Here is a 17,445-nt window from a genome sequence, read left to right as displayed (position 1 = left end):
TTTGACCCCCTAGCCTGGAAACTTCCATATGCCTCAGGTACAGCCCTAAAAAGACAAAAAATTTAAAAAAACTAAACTAAAAAAAAAAAAAATTGTCTATGAAAACCCCCATTTTAACCTTTTGAAATTCAAATATTTTATCTGTCTGTTAAATCTGCTCTTAATTTAAAAAGCCTTTTGGCCATTAATCATCATGGGTAGCTGTATTCAAATTCATAATTCTAATTCTAGAATTATGTAAACTATCAGTTCTCTTCATCCTAAAAGAGTATTGACCTCCTTTTTTGCCTCTGTTCTTTTTGTTCATAAAGGATATTAAAAAAAAGAAGAAAGAAAAAAAAAACAATGACTCTGCTAGAATCTTCAAACAGTTTGGATGAGAAACTTAAAATTAGAAATCTCCTAAAATGTTTTCATTATTTATTATTTATTTATTAAAAAGATTTAGGAGTTCCTGTTGTGGCGCAGTGGAAACAAATCTGACTAGGCACCATGAGGTTGTGGGTTTGATCCCTGGCCTTGCTCAGTGGGTTAAGGATCTGGCATTGCCATGAGCTGTGGTGTAGTCTGGCAGCAAGAGCTCCGATTTCACCCCTAGCCTGGGAACCTCCAAATGCCTCTGGTGCAGCCCTAAACAGACAAAAAGAAAAAAAAAATTTAAAGAGTTCCCATATGGCTCAGTGGTTTAAGGATCCGGTGTTGTCACTGCAGTGGCTCAGGTTCAGTCCTGGCTTGGGAACTTCTGCATGTTGTTGGCACAGCGGAAAAAAAAAAAGATTTAAATCATAATGTAAAATGACCTTAGCATAAGAATTCCTGAGACTCCAGGTAATGGGACTGAATTTCAAGAGTTCAACAGAAATAAATGAAGGGAAGGATAGTTTTCTAAATTAACATTGGAGATAAAACATGGAAAGTACATAAAAGGAGAAGGGAAGCAAAGACTTACAACTCATAACTGATCAGAGGTCTCACCAGGGTTGTTTGATCCATGTTTGTATGAGACAGCACAAGAGTCTTGAGGACAGGTAAGTTAATACCGCTCAGTTCATCCCTATTATTTTTCTCCTGAAATTTAAAAGAGGTCAAAATAAGGAGGAAAAAATGCTGCTGGAAATCACGTTTGTATACAAATGAGCTGGCATCTTGAGGGTGGGTCAAAATGCAAAGAAGGAATAAAAAAATAGAAAGTAGAGGCATTGATCATTGCAGAGTAGGCTGTGATTACATCACAGAAATTACTGGATTAGATTATATCATGGGGGAATGTCAGAGAGTGACAAAGAGAGCAAAGAGAACGCACAGACCATGTCCCAGTACCCAGTGCCTGGAATATAGTGTGACATCAACAAATGCTACCTGATCGAAGGATCAAAGGACAGAGAGTGAGTGCAGAGGGAAAGCTAAGCGGAAGGAACAGCTCTGTAGCACAGGACCCAGAAGTGAGAAGCTGTCATCGACCATTTCAGGAAAAAGCCTGGTGAGATCCAGGGAAGGTGGAAGTGCAATGGGGCAGGACCCTCTGGTGCCTTCCCGGGGCAGACACCTCTCCCACATCCTCTGCTGTAGCCCCTCTGTACAGTACCCAGATAACAGGATCTGATGCACATTTCCTGAGTTGTTTAACACATGTGAAAACCTGCCCCCCCACACACCAAATGGAAGGTGTTAACTGCTTGATGACCGTGAGTGCATGGCCTCCGGGCATCCTGGTGCCTAAGGATTGACACTGTGATTCTCTGTGACACTGTCCTGTTACCTTACCATCAACCAATCAGAGAATTGTACACAAATTGATCACTTATCCTGAGACCAGCCCCCTCCTTCAACTTGGCTTAAAAATGCTTTACAGTTTTGGTTCAGAGTTTTGGGCTTTTGGGAATGGGCACAAACCACCCACGTCCTTGCATGGCCTGCAGTACACCTTTCTCTGCTCCAGACACCAACATTTCCATTTGTTTGGCCTCCCTGTGCACTGAGCACACGAACTTGTACTAACAGACACCAGCACTTGTCTACTCCCTCCAGAGAACCATGGGAGACTCAAGAACCAGTGTGAAATTTTACAGTGAGACAGAAAGATGCTTATCAAAGAAACTGGACCCTGATAGTGGATTCCTTACAAACTCAAGACCTACTCCCTCCCTCAGGTGCATTTCCCTAAAACAGGCCAAATCAAATGAGGCTTGAGTTGTTTCGTCAAATAACATGTGTGCGTGAAAACCACTGATGAGATATGGATTAAAACATGGTCATGCCAGCAATTTTATAATTAAGTACTCTTTAGTTCTCTTGAGACTTGGTGGGTTTTGTTTTTCACTTTTATTTTTCATGAATTGAAGTACAGCTGACAGCGCTAAGGTGTGAATCGGGGGTAGAACTGTCCCTGAGAACCTGTGAGGAAATCTGTGCTAGTATATTACTCAAACCAGTGGGTTTAGGGTCAGGGGTTGACTGCCTGTCAACAATGAAACTTCTGGAAGTGAAATAGTGTGGCCCAAGGGTTACAATACACACCTTAAAACCATTGCATAATGTCTAACTTCCTCAAGAAAACATGACAAATCTGAAATGTTCCATATGTTATGAAGAGATAAAAGTGTAAGGGAACCAGTGATGAAACCGCCCATCTTGGCCAGGCTCGGTCATAATTGCTGGCATGAGTTGTCTCATACTCAGAGGCCCAGATAAGGAACATGGTGCTGCCCTGAAAAAACAGGGACCAATGGGAAAGAGAAGAGGACCAACCTCCCAGAATCCTTGGCAATGGAATCCATCTTGGCTGAGAGATGCGAACACCTCCAGAAGGACCCTGAGCCAGAACAAATATGGGCCAAGCAAGACAACTGGCCAGAGACAACCCAGAAACTAACCCCAGTCCCATAAAACCAGAGACTGTGAGCCACGTGGTAGAGCTGTTCTCCTGGGCTTCCTTACCCTGCTGCTCTCCACCCAGGAGCCCCTTCCCAATAAAATCTTTTGCTTTGTCAGCACATGTGTCTCCTTGGACAGTTCACTTCCAAGTACTAGATAAGAGCCCTCAGCCCTGGAAGGTATCCCCCTCTCTTTCTGCAACAAAAGAACACATGATTTTGATGGTTATGTGATTTGGACTATTTCCATTCATGTACATTCACCACCAAAGAAAAAGCAGGCTACTCAATGTTGAAAAAAGTGCTACCATTAACAGTCATGTCTTGTGTTAAGGGATTTGTGTCTGTTAAATTACACCTTAGCCTTCCAATAGGACTATTTGGAGCTATGAATACCCATGAAGCTGGACTAGCTGTCATTTCTTCTAGAACATCTCAAAACGACTTTCTTTCTTTCTTTCTTTCTTTCTTTCTTTCTTTCTTTCTTTCTTTCTTTCTTTCTTTCTTTCTTTCTTTCTTTCTTTCTCTTTCTGTCTGTCTGTCTGTCTTTTTAGGGCTGCACCCATGCCATACAGAGGTTCCCACGCTAGGGGTCCAATGGAAGCTGAAGCCACCAGACCATGGCTCAGCAACATGGGATTCAAGCCGTGTCTTCTACCTACACCACAGTTCACAGCAACGCCAGATCCTTAACCCACTGAGCAAGGCCAGGGATCGAACCCCCCCCCCACCCCATACTCATGGACGTTAGTCAGGTTCACTAACTGCTCAGCCACAATGGGAACTTCAAAACAACTTTCATTCTTAAGAAACTTCAACACTGGGGGAGTTCCCGTCACTGCTCAGTGGTTAACGAATCTGACTAGGAACCATGAGGTTTCGAGTTCAATCCCTGGTCTTGCTCAGTGGGTTAAGGATCCGGCATTGCCGTGAGCTGTGGTGTAGGTCGCAGATGTGGCTCGAATCCCATGTTGCTATGGCTCTGGTGTAGGCTGGTGGCTAAGGCTCTGATTCGACCCTAGCCTGGGGACCTCCATATGCTGTGGGAGCAGCCCCAGAAAAGGCAAAAAGACAAAAAAAAAAGAAAGAAAAAGAAACTTCGACATTGGAGTTTATGTTTCCAATAAAACTCCAATAAGTTTATGCTTCCATATGATTGGAAAGCAAATCTTACCCCACCCCAATGTGAACACAGAAAACTAGATGAATTCAGGTTTTCTTTAATGTCAAAGGGAATTCAGTCATAAGCCTCTCAGTTCCCATTATTACTATTCTCTTCCAAGGCCATGGCTATATTTACAATAGCTCTTTACTCTGCTCCCTTTCACACACACAAGCACACACAAAGTTACACAGCACATAAGGCCAGAGCCAAGATTTGATCCTCATTTACCTGACCCAAATATCAAGTATAGCATTATGTAGTACTGTGATATTTCAAAGCAGCCCAAAAAGGGGTAAAAGGATCATAACACGTACAAATCATCCTTGATGAGAAAAAATATATATATTTGGAAATCACTGGTCTGTAGAATTGATCTAGCCATACAAAGTTTCTTAGTAAACTTGGGAGCAACAATGAATATGACAAAGCAGGGACCCTACCTATACCATGGCAATATTTTGCAAAGCTATGATCATTAATAATGCGGAAATTATCAGGTACATTTTTTGCTGAGGTGCTGGTCCTCCCGAGATGGAAAGTGGTACATCCCTAATGTACCATCTCCCAAACAGTGACACTCCTAGGATAGGCTCAGATGTTCCGTTCTTGTTTACCAAACGCCCATCTTTTAGTACCTAAAGAAAAAGTGGGAAAAGTTTAAGTCAACTTGATTAAGATATACATTCCAAGCTGGCTCATGATGTGGAAACCATCCTAGATATCATAGCTGATCAAGTAGGCTAATGGGTAAAGGGGTTGGGGGTCTGGGGTGGGAACAGATGGGAAAGATAGGGAAGAGCTATTTTATATGTAATGAAGACTAGGGCCCTTCTAGAAGGTTCAATAATTGAGTTTCAACCATCAACCTTAACTCTTAATGAAAAGTCAGAAATCTCAGAGTTCCTATTGTGGCTCAACCATAATGAACCTGAATGGTATGCATGAGGACATAGGTTCAATCCCCAGCCTCAATCAGTGGGTTAAGGATCTGGTGTTGCTGTGGCTGTGGTATATAGGCTGGCAGCTGCAGCTCTGTTTCAACCTCTAGCCTGGGAATTTCCATATGCCACAGATGTGGCCCTAATAAGCAGGAAAAAAAGAAAAGAAAAGAAAAAAGTAGCAAAGATTTATTGAGTCCAATTATATGCATGATAACCAGGAGCCAGAAAGTACAAATAACATGTTTGCCTCAAGACACTTAGAAGTTATTGGTGAAACTGAGAAGATCCTAAACATAAAAAGGGAATTCAGTATGTTAGAGAGAGAAGCAGTTATGTGCTTAGCTGGTCTGAGAAGGAATAGCTGAACCTGTCTGCTTCCCAGAGAGGGATGCAAACTGCCACACCTGCCACACCTGCCACACTTGCCACGCCCACCACAAGGAGGAGGTATATTTCAAGTCAGTTATAGAACTTGCCTATTGTGTCTGTCTCCATTCATGCTCTTGGACTTCTTCAACTAACATGTGAACAAGCCCAGGTTTGCTGGGAGATGGGGAACCACAGAAAGAGAGTGGCTCCCAGTCATTCTAGCTGTTCAAGAATAGAATGAACAGGCCACCACAAGGCAACCAGCCCCAACTAACCCACCTGCTAGTGACAGATGCACGAATGAGCCCCAGCAAGATCAACCGAGCCCCTTCTAGTCCAAAAGAATACTCTAGCTACACCCCGTTCACATGCCCAACCATACAACAGGCTAAAGAAATGGGTATTGTGTAAGGCTGTGAAATTTTGAGGAACTTTGTCACCCAGCAAAAGTTAACAGATGCCATTGTCATAGCCTGTTTGATCTGACTTCAGAAGACGGATAAAATGAAGAAGACACTCTTAAAATTCTCCTACCTCAAATTTTCCAGGTGCCAGATTGATTTTAGTAAGGAGCACTTCGGGAAAAACATACTCTGTTCCAAATGTACCACTTAGAGAGAACAACTCAAATCTCGTCAGAGCAGTTTCTACAGGCTGTCCGCAAGTTGTCAGATTAGTAGATTTGCATTTCAACATTGTGCATACCTGTGTGGAACAGATGCAGAGAAAATACAATGCCTTGTATCTAGTTACTTGTACTAGAATTTTTGACTCATAGCAAAGCAAATATTTTCTCCATTTTATAAAGGACTTTGGATCATGTTTCTTATAATACTTGCTGTTAGAAATAGCACATGATTAAGAACCAACCCCCATTTCTTGGCTAACTAGTGGACTGAAAGAAAGAAGTCAGTTGAAAACTAGGTTTGTAATAGGGAAGAACAAGTCTGGGTCCAGATGGATCTATCTCTTTTACTTTAAGCTTTGTATTCTTTTGCTTCTGCTACCAGGAATGTTACCTGTAAGCTTAACTTATACAATCTGGCCCATCTCTGGTAACCCCACCTCCCAGGTAATGCGCCTTCAGCTAATATACCTTTGTTTAGCTCACAGGAAACAGCCTGACCAGGGCCATCCGTGAAGGGCTGTAGGAAGGAAGAAATTAACACATCCCCTCTGCAGCCTGACCGGAACCAGGACTTTACCTCCCTCCCCCTTTAGTGTCAAAGGAGCCTCAGTTTTCCTGAGGGGGGGAGTTCCCTTCATGACTCAGCCATTGATGAACCTGACTAAGATCCATGAGGATGTGAGTTCAATCCCTGGCCTCCATATGCCAAAAGTGTGGCCGTAAAAAGCAAAAAAAAAAAAAAAAAATTCCTTAGGGAAGATGATTCATTAGGACACTAGTCCACCATCTTTTCAGTCTGCAGGCTTTCTGAATAAAGTTACTATTCCTTACCCCAGCAACTCATCTCTCAATTTAGCCTGTCATATGGCAAGCAGAACGAGCTTGGACTCAGTAACACATTTAAACCACTAGTCTGGCATGTCAGATGATGGCATCTGGCCCAAGAGAGTGGAGGTCTTTGGGCAACAGCAGTACTAAAGCCAAAAGGATAATTAAAATTTTGACTATACCCTCCCCCCTTTTTTTAATGGCTGCAGCTGCACCTGGGGTATATGGAAGTTCCCGGACTAGGGGTCAAATCAGAGCTGCAGCTACTGACCTACACCACAGCCACAGCAATGCCAGATCCAAGCAGCATCTGTGACCTATGATGCAGCTTGTGGCAGCGCCAGATCCTTACTTAACCCATTGATCGAGGCCAGGGATAGAACCTGCATCCTCACAGAGATAAATTCGGGTTCTTAACCCCTTGAGACACAATGGGGTTCAGTCCCTGGCCTCACTCAGTGGGTTAAGGATCTGGCGTTGCCGTGAGCTATGGTGTAGGTTGCAGATGCAGCTCGGATCTGGCATTGCTATGGCTCTGGTGTAGGCCAGCAGCAACAGCTCCAATTAGACCCCTAGCCTGGGAACCTTCATAGGCCGTGGGTGCAGCCCTAAAAGGACAAAAAGACAAACAAAAAAAAAAAAAGAAGAAGAAGAAGAAAGAGAGAGAAAAAGAAAGAAAAAAGTTAACACTGGAAAAAAAAAAGAAAGAAAAGTTCACACTGGAATTCACTGATACTCAAACATTCCCTTTGAAAGTACCTGCCAATACTCTCTTCTCCTTCGGCCATGAAGTCCCGTAAAAGCTCCTAGAACATACACTTCATTCTCCTCCTTCGCTAGCATTCTGTAGCTTAAATGACAGCAGAGCTCTTTATGACAGACCGTAAGGTTTCCCGAACTTTCAGAGAGTTCTGTGAAGTGGAACTCGTCCCGGGAAATGAATCCCCTGAAGGAGTTTTGCAGTATTGGGAACGGCTGGATGCTTAGGGTGTAGGCACTCCAGTTCACGGCTGTTGGGTAGGTCGGGGAGGTGCGGGGATGCGCATCCACCTCCGCAAGGAGGATTTTTCCCAAGTCCGTTTCCATGTCATAATGGTATACTTTGGGAGAATGTGGAGCATAGATACCACTGCCTGTGAAGGGAAGACAAGTCTTAAAAACAAAAAGCTGCCGGTTTCCCATCAAAACTGGCCATGTGGTCCTGTAGCATGATTAGTCACAATGAGAAGGCGCAGAGGCACTGAACACCTGAGTACTTCTCCCGTTTGTACCAGAGGAGATTGGAATACATGACCTATGGTCCCCTTTCAAATAAACTCGGAATATAATTTATTAGCATTACATACAATTAAGCCAAATATTAAAATCTTGGTACTCAGGACTTCCTAAGAGGTAAGGAAGGTAATATAAAATTTTCTCCTTTTCTCCACTGTGGTGATTTTCAAATACGTCCAAAATTTCTTTAGCACTCCCTTTTCCAATGGGAGGATTTAATTCCCTTCAATCTTGAGTGTGGGACTTAGTGACATACTCCTAATCAATAGAATATGGTAGAAATAATGGCTTGTGACTAGTCATAAATGGCAATGGAGGTTTCCTTCTTCTCTCCCTCCTTCCCTCCCTCACTCCCTCTCTCTCTCATCACTTGCTGTGGAGGAAGCCAGCTGCCGTGTGATGAGAACACATCAAACAGCCCAATGGAGAGGCCCATGGAAATGAAGGTCTCCTGTCAACAGCCACTAAGAAAGGGAGAGACCCTACCAATAACCACATGAGTAAGCCATCCTGGAAGGAGACCTGCCAGCCCCAATCAAGTCTTCAGATGACTGTGAGCCCAGTTAATGCCTGACCAACAAAAACTGTGAGATAATAAATGTGTGTTGTTTTAAGCCATTTTCACTTTTAGAGTAATTTGTTATACCACAGCATGTCAATAATACACTCCTCTGCCTTTGCCAGCATTAGAGCACATCTTCTTTAGTTCCTTCCTTTGCACCTTACTAGCTGGTGGCCTTTGACAAGTTACTTGCATCTTTTGTGTCCCAGTTTTCTAATCTGCAAAATTAGAATGATAACACTCAGCCTAAGTATAAAGTTGTTGCGAGGATAAATGAAATAATACCTGTAAAAGTCTTAATCCAGCCACAGCTGTTTATAATCAAGAACTAGCTTCCCTTTCTCCCTTCCTTTCTTCCTTCCTTCCTTTATTTTTTGTGAAAGGATACAAACATGATATGTCACAACAAGGAATCTCAAACTTACAACAGGTCACATATCTCTGCATTTAGAAGTATAATCTGCAAACTTCACCTGGTCAGGAATTACCTGTCATATTTAGGCGGACATGATGTATGTTGGCTGCAAGAAGATTAACTCTCATGCCCATTGCCCAAGCCGAATGGAATTCAATAGCTGTCAAAAGGGGCAAAACATTCATCCAAGCTGCCGGAAACAATATGGTGTCCACGTGGAAATCTTGCACTAGCGTCACAGCAGGATCACGGAAGAGAATATCGAAGCACGTGAAAATGCCGAACTTTCCAAAAGGGGTGTTGAAAGTCACCACCTCTGGCTTTTCAGGGACATCAAACTGAAGCTCATGGTAGAGGTGGTACTATAACAATTGCACAGGATGAAACCAAGAAAGCCTTGTTTATTGAAAGGATGGCACATGAAAACCTTCCAAGTTAGTAACAGACTTGACAAAGTTCCACAGCAGGAAATCAATGGAAAGTGAATGAATATGGTGATTGGAAGTTAATTTCCAAGGAAACTGTGAAAAAAATATTGTCTCTCTCTCTTTTTCTCTCTAGGCTTCCCTCCTTCCTTCTCTCTCTCCCTCTTTAATTAGGAACCAAAATCCTCCCCATAAATCCTGAACACTAACTATATGCTTCTTGAAAGCCGAAGACATACAGCGTTTTCCTTTGAATCCCTGATACTCAAACTTGGTGATTTTTTTCACATCCTGTCTACTGCTCCAGCAATTCATTATTCATTATTAGATGAAGGGTGCCAGCTCCCTCTCTCTCTCTCTCTCTCTTTTTTTTTTTTTTTTGGTCTTTTTAGGGCCGCACCTGTGGCATACGGAGGTTCCCAGGCTAAGGGTCTAATCGGAGCTACAGCTGCGGGCCTACGCCAGAGCCACAGCAATGCGGGATCCTTAACCCACGGAGCAAGGCCAGGGATCGAACACGAATCCTCATGGATACTAGTCGGATCCGTTTCCCCTGAGCCATATCTGGAACTCCCTCTATGTACTTTTATATATGTATGTACATATATTATATATATATATAAAACTGAATCACTTTGCTGTACACTTGAAACATTGTACATCAACTATACTTTAATTTTTTAAAAAAGAGTTAAAAAAAAGCAGGCAGGGAAATTAACTTCCGTGTTTACAATGTAAAAATATCTTTCGGCATTTCAATATTAAACGGTATCCAGTCTACATTCACCTTAGTATCTTTTATATCAATGTTAAAATCACTTGTTTTATATATAAATGTTTGTCTCAATCCTGGACTATTAAAACCTCTTTCTTACAGATATCTGCCTACATTTTTACTCACATTAGTTTTTTTTCTAAAATGTCATTTTCTTTATTGCTCACTTTAAAAAAATCTCAGTAACAGGAGTTCCTGTCGTGGCTCAGTTGTTAACGAATCCGACTAGGAATCATGAGGTTGTGGGGTGGATCCCTGGCCTTGCTCAGTGGGTTAAGGATCTGGCGTTGCCGTGAGCTGTGGTATAGGTCGCAGACGCGGCTAGGATCCCACGTTGCTGTGGCTCTGGTGTAGGCCGGCGGCTACAGCTCCAATTCGACCCCTAGCCTGGGAACCTCCATATGCCGCGGGAGCGGCCCAAGAAAAGGCAAAAAGACAAAAAACAAAAACAAAAACTCAGTAACATCATATTATAAAGGAATGAAGCTCTAACCCCTACACAGCATCCCCCTCTCTCCTGGCAGGCTCCATCTTCCACACCCACCACCTCTTACCTTATGGTAACGTGCCACCAGCTTTCCCTCTGAATCATATACCACGTTGGTGTTGTATTGATAATAGCCATTAGAAGGACATTTGGAATCATGGGAATTACAGGGCATTTTGTCTCCAATATTCGCCAAGACATAGATGGAGTTATTCTTGGCCAGGCAGCTGAGTCTTACTTGCACTGGTGTGTGACCAAATCTAAACCAAATTTTCATTAAGACATGTCAATAAATCAGAGAAAGATAAATACTCTGTAATATCACTTATATGTGGAATCAAAACAAAACAAAACAAAACCCAAACTTGTAGAACAGAGACAGAAAGGTGATGACCAAGGGCTGGGTTGTGGGGTGTTGAGGAGATGTGGTTTAAGAATACAAACCTGCAATTAATATGTAAATAAGTCCGGAAGGCTGAATGTATAACATAGGGATTATAGTCAACAATACGGTGCTATAAACTTCAAAGTTGCTATGAAATTAGATCTTAACTATTCACACACACACACACACACGATAATTACATGACATGAGAGAGATCAGATTTAGTGGTGAATTTTTTCACCTCCTATCTACTGCTCCAGCAATTCATTATTCACTCTCCTGCATCAACAGTGGTCATCTCTCTCCTGGATCACTCCCTCAGCATGCAAATGTGCTCTAGTATCTCTCATCTAAAATAAAATAAGATAAAGCAAAACAAAACAAAAACCTCTCTTGACCACACATGTTCTGCTAAGTTATGTGCCATTTTCCAGGTCCCTCTTATGGTAGAGCTCCCTGAAAGAGCTGGCCATCTTGCTGTCCTCAACCCCTCCTCTCCCTCTTCTTTTGGAGCCCTCGCATCAGCTTTTATCTCTAACAACCCACCCAACAACTCTTACTAATGCTGCTGATGACTTCCACATCTTATCTGGTCTCATCCCATTTACCTGCAGCAGTTGATACAGTTAATCACATCCTCCTCCCGCAAACAGTTCTCCTGGCTTTTTGGACCCCACTCTTTCATTCTCCTACTCCCTGGGTGGTTTTCTCCATCTCCTTTTCTGGTTCCTCCTCATCTCCCCTCAATTGAAACACTGGAATTTCTGATAGCTAAGTCTTGGATCTCCTCTCTTCTCTAACTCTCTGGGTGAACCCATCATGATGTTCAAAACCACCCATAAGCAGACTCCTGATTTTCCACCTCCAGCCTTGACCTTGACTTTGGTGCCAGGTTTGAATATGCAGCTGCCAAGGTGATAGCTCCACCTGGATAGCTAAAAAGAGCAGCTCCAACTTCAGAAGTATGACATTGACGTCCTGAGTTCCCGTCCCAGACCAGCTATTCCTTTGTTGCTCCTGAAACTGAGCAGGACCCTATGGGGCCTTCCTGTGTCAGATGCCCCCCGTGTCCTCGACCTGCCTCTTGTTTATGGAAGAGCTTTGGTCTTTCGGGCCTTCCCTAAAGTCACAAAAGACTGGCTCAAGAATCAATGACTGGAAGAATTGTAAACATGCAGTTACACACACCACAGAGCGCATCGGCTCACAGAACAAAGATGGGAAGCTGAAATGGTTCACTGTCTACCTCCTCTTTTCGTAGGGAGTCTCTCTAGAGCTAAGAAAAGCTGTTTTGTTAATACCCTCATATAAACGTGAGACTAAACAAGAGGCCCTTTTGTGATATCCATAATCCTCCAGCAAGGACACGGCAGAAGAAAGTTTAATAAACTTAATTTGAGGTAAAAGAGAAGATGTAAGAGGGTAACGGATGGTGAGAGGATGTGAGAAAGAATGAGTATGAAATAGAGACGTTTTGCATCTGTACCTCAATAATTCAAGGCTTAGTAGATAGTGGGGGTTATTCATTGAATATATACCTATATATCTGTGATTTTCTAAAATTTGCATGTTCACCAAGCAAAATGATCATTCCTGAATGTCATGTATATATATATATATATATATATATATATATATATATATATGTATACGTATACATATATGATGTGTGTGTGTGTGTGTGTGTGTGTGTGTGTGTATCTTGGCATTCATTAGGTTTAAAAATTGTTCTTAGATACTATGACAATTATTTATAATCAAATATCTTTATTTAACTTAAAGAAATATATAAATAAGATATTTATTACTGGGATTAGAAACTAAGTGGAAGAGGACCTCATGGATACCAGTAATTAAATCCTGAAGTGGACAGTGGGGTGATAATCGCAGCACTTTTGCAAGAACAAATGGGAGAAGTAAAATACCTGTGGGGGTCTTGACATGGAATCCAGTTCTTCTGAGGATCTGGGACATCCTCCAGATAGGGAAAAATGGTTTCCCTGGTAAATTTCCATCCATAAAGTGCATCTTCTGCAGTCACAATGATTTGAGCACCCTGTTCAAACAAGTTAAATCAAACTTATTTCTCTACATAGGTAGACAATTAACCATGCCTATCTTCCACCAGCTCTCATGTCTGCCTTATAAATTATGCTTTGCAGAAATAAAAGATTACCTGCTCAGCTGCCTGCTTAATTGCTCTCTCCAGAATATCCATATTCTTGTTCATGAGGAGCAAAGCATCATCCCAAGAAACAGGTGTTTTTGTGTCATTTGGCAGGATGACAGCATGTTCATATACAGCAGCCTTAAAAGTATCCAGTGCACGGATATGCAGGATAATTAGGGCAAAAACTGCCAACGTGGTTTGAAAAGAGGAAGCGATCATGGCCAAGTCTAGTGAGTTCTGCAAGTGAAGTGAAATTCATGTAGTATTTGGAGAGGAAGAAACATTTATGTAACATGTGACTGCTGGCTCTTTTCTTTTTTTCTTTTTCTTTTTTTTTCCCAGCTGCCGGATATTTTAACCCACAGTGCTGGCTAGGGATCAAACCTGTGGAGACACCACCTATCACGATGGGCCACAGCAGGAACTCCTGACTGCAAGCTCTTTTTTTATAATCTCATGAATATTATTCCTGACTACTTTGGAGGAAAAAAAAAAAGTTGAGTTTCATGAATGTAATCAAAAAATATCACAAGGATTGTACATGTGCTATTGATAAGATTTAACGTCAAATTTCCAAAAAAATTCAAATAGAGTACAACCGCACCATTTCATTAATAGAAAGAAATAGTAACTAAATGAACTCTCATGTGAAAAATGGTAACATAACAAATTTCATTTATTAAATAACAAAAACTAGATAATAATTTCTTTCTGTTCTGATGAATGATCTACATTGTGTTTGTTTTTAGAAGAGGAGAGAACATTTTAAATGTTTATTACTAGGTGAATGCAATACAGGAAAATATTGGGGATAAAATTCACCCAAATCAACACTTCGACTTACCTATGAAAGATGATGAACATGCACTTCGTTAAAAAGAAGAGATGTTGTGTCTGGTTTTGCTCATTGCTGCATCCTTAGTGCCCAAAACACGTATCCTTCAGCAGCTGTTCCTGGTGTTTGGCCAGAGAAGACATCGAGAACCTCTGCCTAGGGGATCCCAGGCCTCGGGGAACTAAGCTTCCTTCTTCCCTACTCCTCCCTTTCCTGTCCCTCCCCTCCTCCTTCCCTCCCTTTCTTCACTTGGAAATAGACACAAGGGAAGAAGTATCTTCCTGGGGCTGGTGATCATAAAGACCTCTCTGTTACAACCCAGATGAGACATAATTTTCCTTTCTTTTAGAGTCAAATAACCACAAAAATGAATTTTTTTTAAAATGTGTTTAAAAAAACCCGCAGAGACATCATGCCATTATGCTACTACTGATAACCTCCTAAGACATCAAAATTCTCCTTTTCCCAGTCCCAATCACGCAAGGAACCCAATTCAAAATGCCCACCTTAGAAAGACCTCTGAGGAATCTAAATACTGAATGAATACTTGATGTGGTTGAGAGAGCTACTTCCTTGTGATGTAATCTCACTGGTTAGTCATACTTCATAATCTCTTTTGCTTGGAAGTAGTTCAGTAAACTGGTGAATGTGAGCCAACAGTCTTAACTTTAGGAGGGTAGGAACAGAAACAATCATATCTGTCTTTCACATCTTAGTGTCCCCAGATTTCCTGGATGTTCTTCTCCCTTTGTAGCTACAAACAGGAGAAATAGTGTCTTATTTATGAGGGGTTTTCGGCTGGAGAGGGAAAGGGGAAATGGTTTCTGATGCAAAGTCAAGGTGATGAAGTTTCCTTCTTTCTCTGCAATATTTCCAAATTATCTCACAAAAACTGAGACTCTGAGTAACAAAGATAATTGCATAGAAGACTCAGAAGATGGTAAATGAAACTTCTGTTTAAATATGGAAAGATCCATAAGATGTAGGGAAAAAGGGAGGGTGGTCCTGGCATAGCGGAAACAAATCCGACTGATATCCATGAGGATCTGAGTTCAATTCCTGGCCTCGCTCAGTGGGTTAAGAATCCAGCCTTGTCATGAGCTGTGGTGTAGGTCGAACACGTGGCTCAGATCCTGAGCTGCTGTGGCTGTGGCATAGGCTGACAGCTAAAGCTCCGATTTCTACTCCTAGCTTGGGAACTTCCATGTGCCACATGTGTGGTTCCCCCCGGCCCCCCGCCCACCAAAAAAAAAGAAAAGAAAAAAAAAGTGACCAAGAGTTTACATTTTTAAGCTCATAAGGGTGATTGATTAAGGAAGCCTTAATTAACTTATTTAGTTTAACTCAGTTATAAAATAATATTACCTGGGAGTTCCCTCAGTGAGTTAAGAACCCCACTAGTATCCATGAAGGATTTGGGTTTAATCCCTGGCCTGGCTCAGTGGGTTAAGGATCCAGCACTGCCACGAGATGTGGCGTAGCTTGAAAATGTGGCTCAGGTCCTGATTGCTGTGGCTGTGGCTGGCAGCTTCAGCTCCTATTCGACCCCTAGCCTGGGAACCTCCATATGCCAAGCATGTGGACCTAAAAAGACAAAAAAAAAAGAAAAAAAAGTTACAATCAATGCAAAATTATTTGGTCAAAGAGCCACTATTAAAAAGCAAACAAACAAACATAGCTCAGATATTTGTTTCTCATTATGAATCTGATCATCTCTTAAAATAGTATTCCGAGATTCTCAGCTCCCTGGTGGCTCAGTGGGTTATAGATCCAGCATCACCACTGTTGTGGCATAGGTTCAGTCCTTGGCCTGGGAACTTCCGCATGCCATGGGCACAGCCCAAAAAAAAAAAAAAAAACAACAAAAGTCTTCCACTGGGCTTGGTCTTCCAGCTATAATAAGTACAAAGAGTAGAAATGCAGTTTCTGCTTTACACTCTTCTCTGAACCGCTACTTCTCACCTAAAAGCTCAGATAATCATACCTGCTCTTTCCTTTTTGCAAAGTTATTCTGAGAGTAAAAGACACATGAAAGTCCTCTGCAAGATTATGATGGGATGACAGTAATTATTAGCAAGAGGAGATGACTTCGTAATATATTGGTCCTGACTGCTTACTATCTCTTCATTGTTAGGTCCACAGAACTGGGCTTGTTCAGGTAAACAAATCTAGTCTGTTTGGGGTGGAGAACACGGACTCCTGGGTTATGCCCAGCTCTGGGCATGGCAGACGCACATCCGTGGGGCAGGGAAGAAGGCACAGTGAGAACATCAAGGCCCCAGAAAAGCAAGGATTGGATCCAAGCTCAGATGCAAGCCACAGGACTTTCTGCTCTGGCCTCTTAACTGGATGTGAGATGATAATAAGCAGATGAGAAACAAAGAGCTGGAAATAATCACTGACTGCATTTCCTCATAGGCAGCGAGGAGGATGCATCAACATAAGGAAGCAAAACAGAAAAACCCCAAGCCCTTCTTTTAAAACAATGTGTTTTTTTTTTTTTTTTGAAACCGTCAACCAGAAAAAGGATGACACTGGACCTGCTCAAAAAGGACTTAGCAGTAAAGAACGCTGTTTCTGTCCCTGCCCCACTGGAATCTTGCCTTGTCTCTGGCAAGCCCGTTCGAATCAGCCTCTGAGAAAAGAAATGGCTGCCCGAGCAGAACCAGCCTGAACTTGAACCATTTTTGGTGCCATATCCCACCCAGGTGAGGTGCTTCTCCAGCTCTGAACCTGAATGGGTGTTGAACTCTTGAGACGGGTCATGCGATTCAAGCCAAGAGAGAATCTGAGAGTAACGATTCGTCACAGCCTGGTGCTCCTGGAATGGATGGAAAGGGCCATGTCATAGAAAGATGGCAATAGCCATCTGGTTTTGACGTATAACCACAGCAATTTCACGTGACTCCAACTACCCTTCTGTTTTCTGCTCTCAGAAGTGCAGACTGTGGTTATGCTGAGCTGCAGAAGCCCCTTTGAACAGTATGTTCCCCTACTGATTGATGGCCCCCCCCTTGCTCAAAAGAAAAACAGTAACAAGCTCTCCTTTTGATGATTTCACTTGCAAATCCTTAATTTTGTTCTGATGCAACTTTGCCAAAAGTATATTGACTTCACCGACAGGAAGTTTTGAAATGTCTCTGGGCTGGTGCAATGGACGGAATGGTTGGGTACCTGACCCTCTCTCCATGTGTTGAAACCTGATCCTCAGTGTGTTGGCATTAGGAGGCAGAACCTTTAAGGAGTGATTAGATCATGAAGATGAAGCACTCATGAATGAGATTCCTGCCCTTATAAAGAGACCCCAACAAG

The 17,445-nt window shown here is 42.2% G+C and overlaps 1 protein-coding gene across 1 annotated transcript; it reads right to left on the bottom strand.

Moving 5' to 3' along the window:
* Positions 1–4,077: 4,077 nt before the first annotated feature.
* VNN2 (vanin 2) lies at positions 4,078–14,313 on the bottom strand. The gene is made up of 8 exons (XM_047758481.1): positions 14,143–14,313; positions 13,305–13,535; positions 13,054–13,184; positions 10,811–11,003; positions 9,130–9,418; positions 7,564–7,937; positions 5,883–6,053; positions 4,078–4,673 (listed from the first exon to the last, which is right to left on the bottom strand). The coding sequence occupies exons 2-8, from the start codon at positions 13,515–13,517 to the stop codon at positions 4,479–4,481; spliced, it is 1,566 nt and encodes a 521-aa protein (XP_047614437.1). The 5' UTR covers positions 13,518–13,535; positions 14,143–14,313; the 3' UTR covers positions 4,078–4,478.
* Positions 14,314–17,445: the final 3,132 nt, after the last annotated feature.

The sequence above is a fragment of the Phacochoerus africanus genome, chromosome 2, assembly GCF_016906955.1.
Source record: "Phacochoerus africanus isolate WHEZ1 chromosome 2, ROS_Pafr_v1, whole genome shotgun sequence".
NCBI classification, from domain to species: Eukaryota; Metazoa; Chordata; class Mammalia; order Artiodactyla; family Suidae; genus Phacochoerus; species Phacochoerus africanus.
The sequence above is the reverse complement of the archived record's forward strand: the minus strand, read 5'-3'. Positions and strand labels throughout refer to the sequence as shown.

Coding starts and splice junctions, on each gene's coding strand:
- VNN2 (XM_047758481.1), bottom strand. CDS start 13,517: ATGATCGCTTCCTCTTTTCAAACCACGTTGGCAGTTTTTGCCCTAATT. Junction 13,185..13,304: donor TTAAGCAGGCAGCTGAGCAG/GTAATCTTTTAT, acceptor TTGTTTGAACAG/GGTGCTCAAATCATTGTGAC. Junction 7,938..9,129: donor TGTCCGCCTAAATATGACAG/GTAATTCCTGAC, acceptor TTCCCTTCACAG/GCAGTGGTATCTATGCTCCA.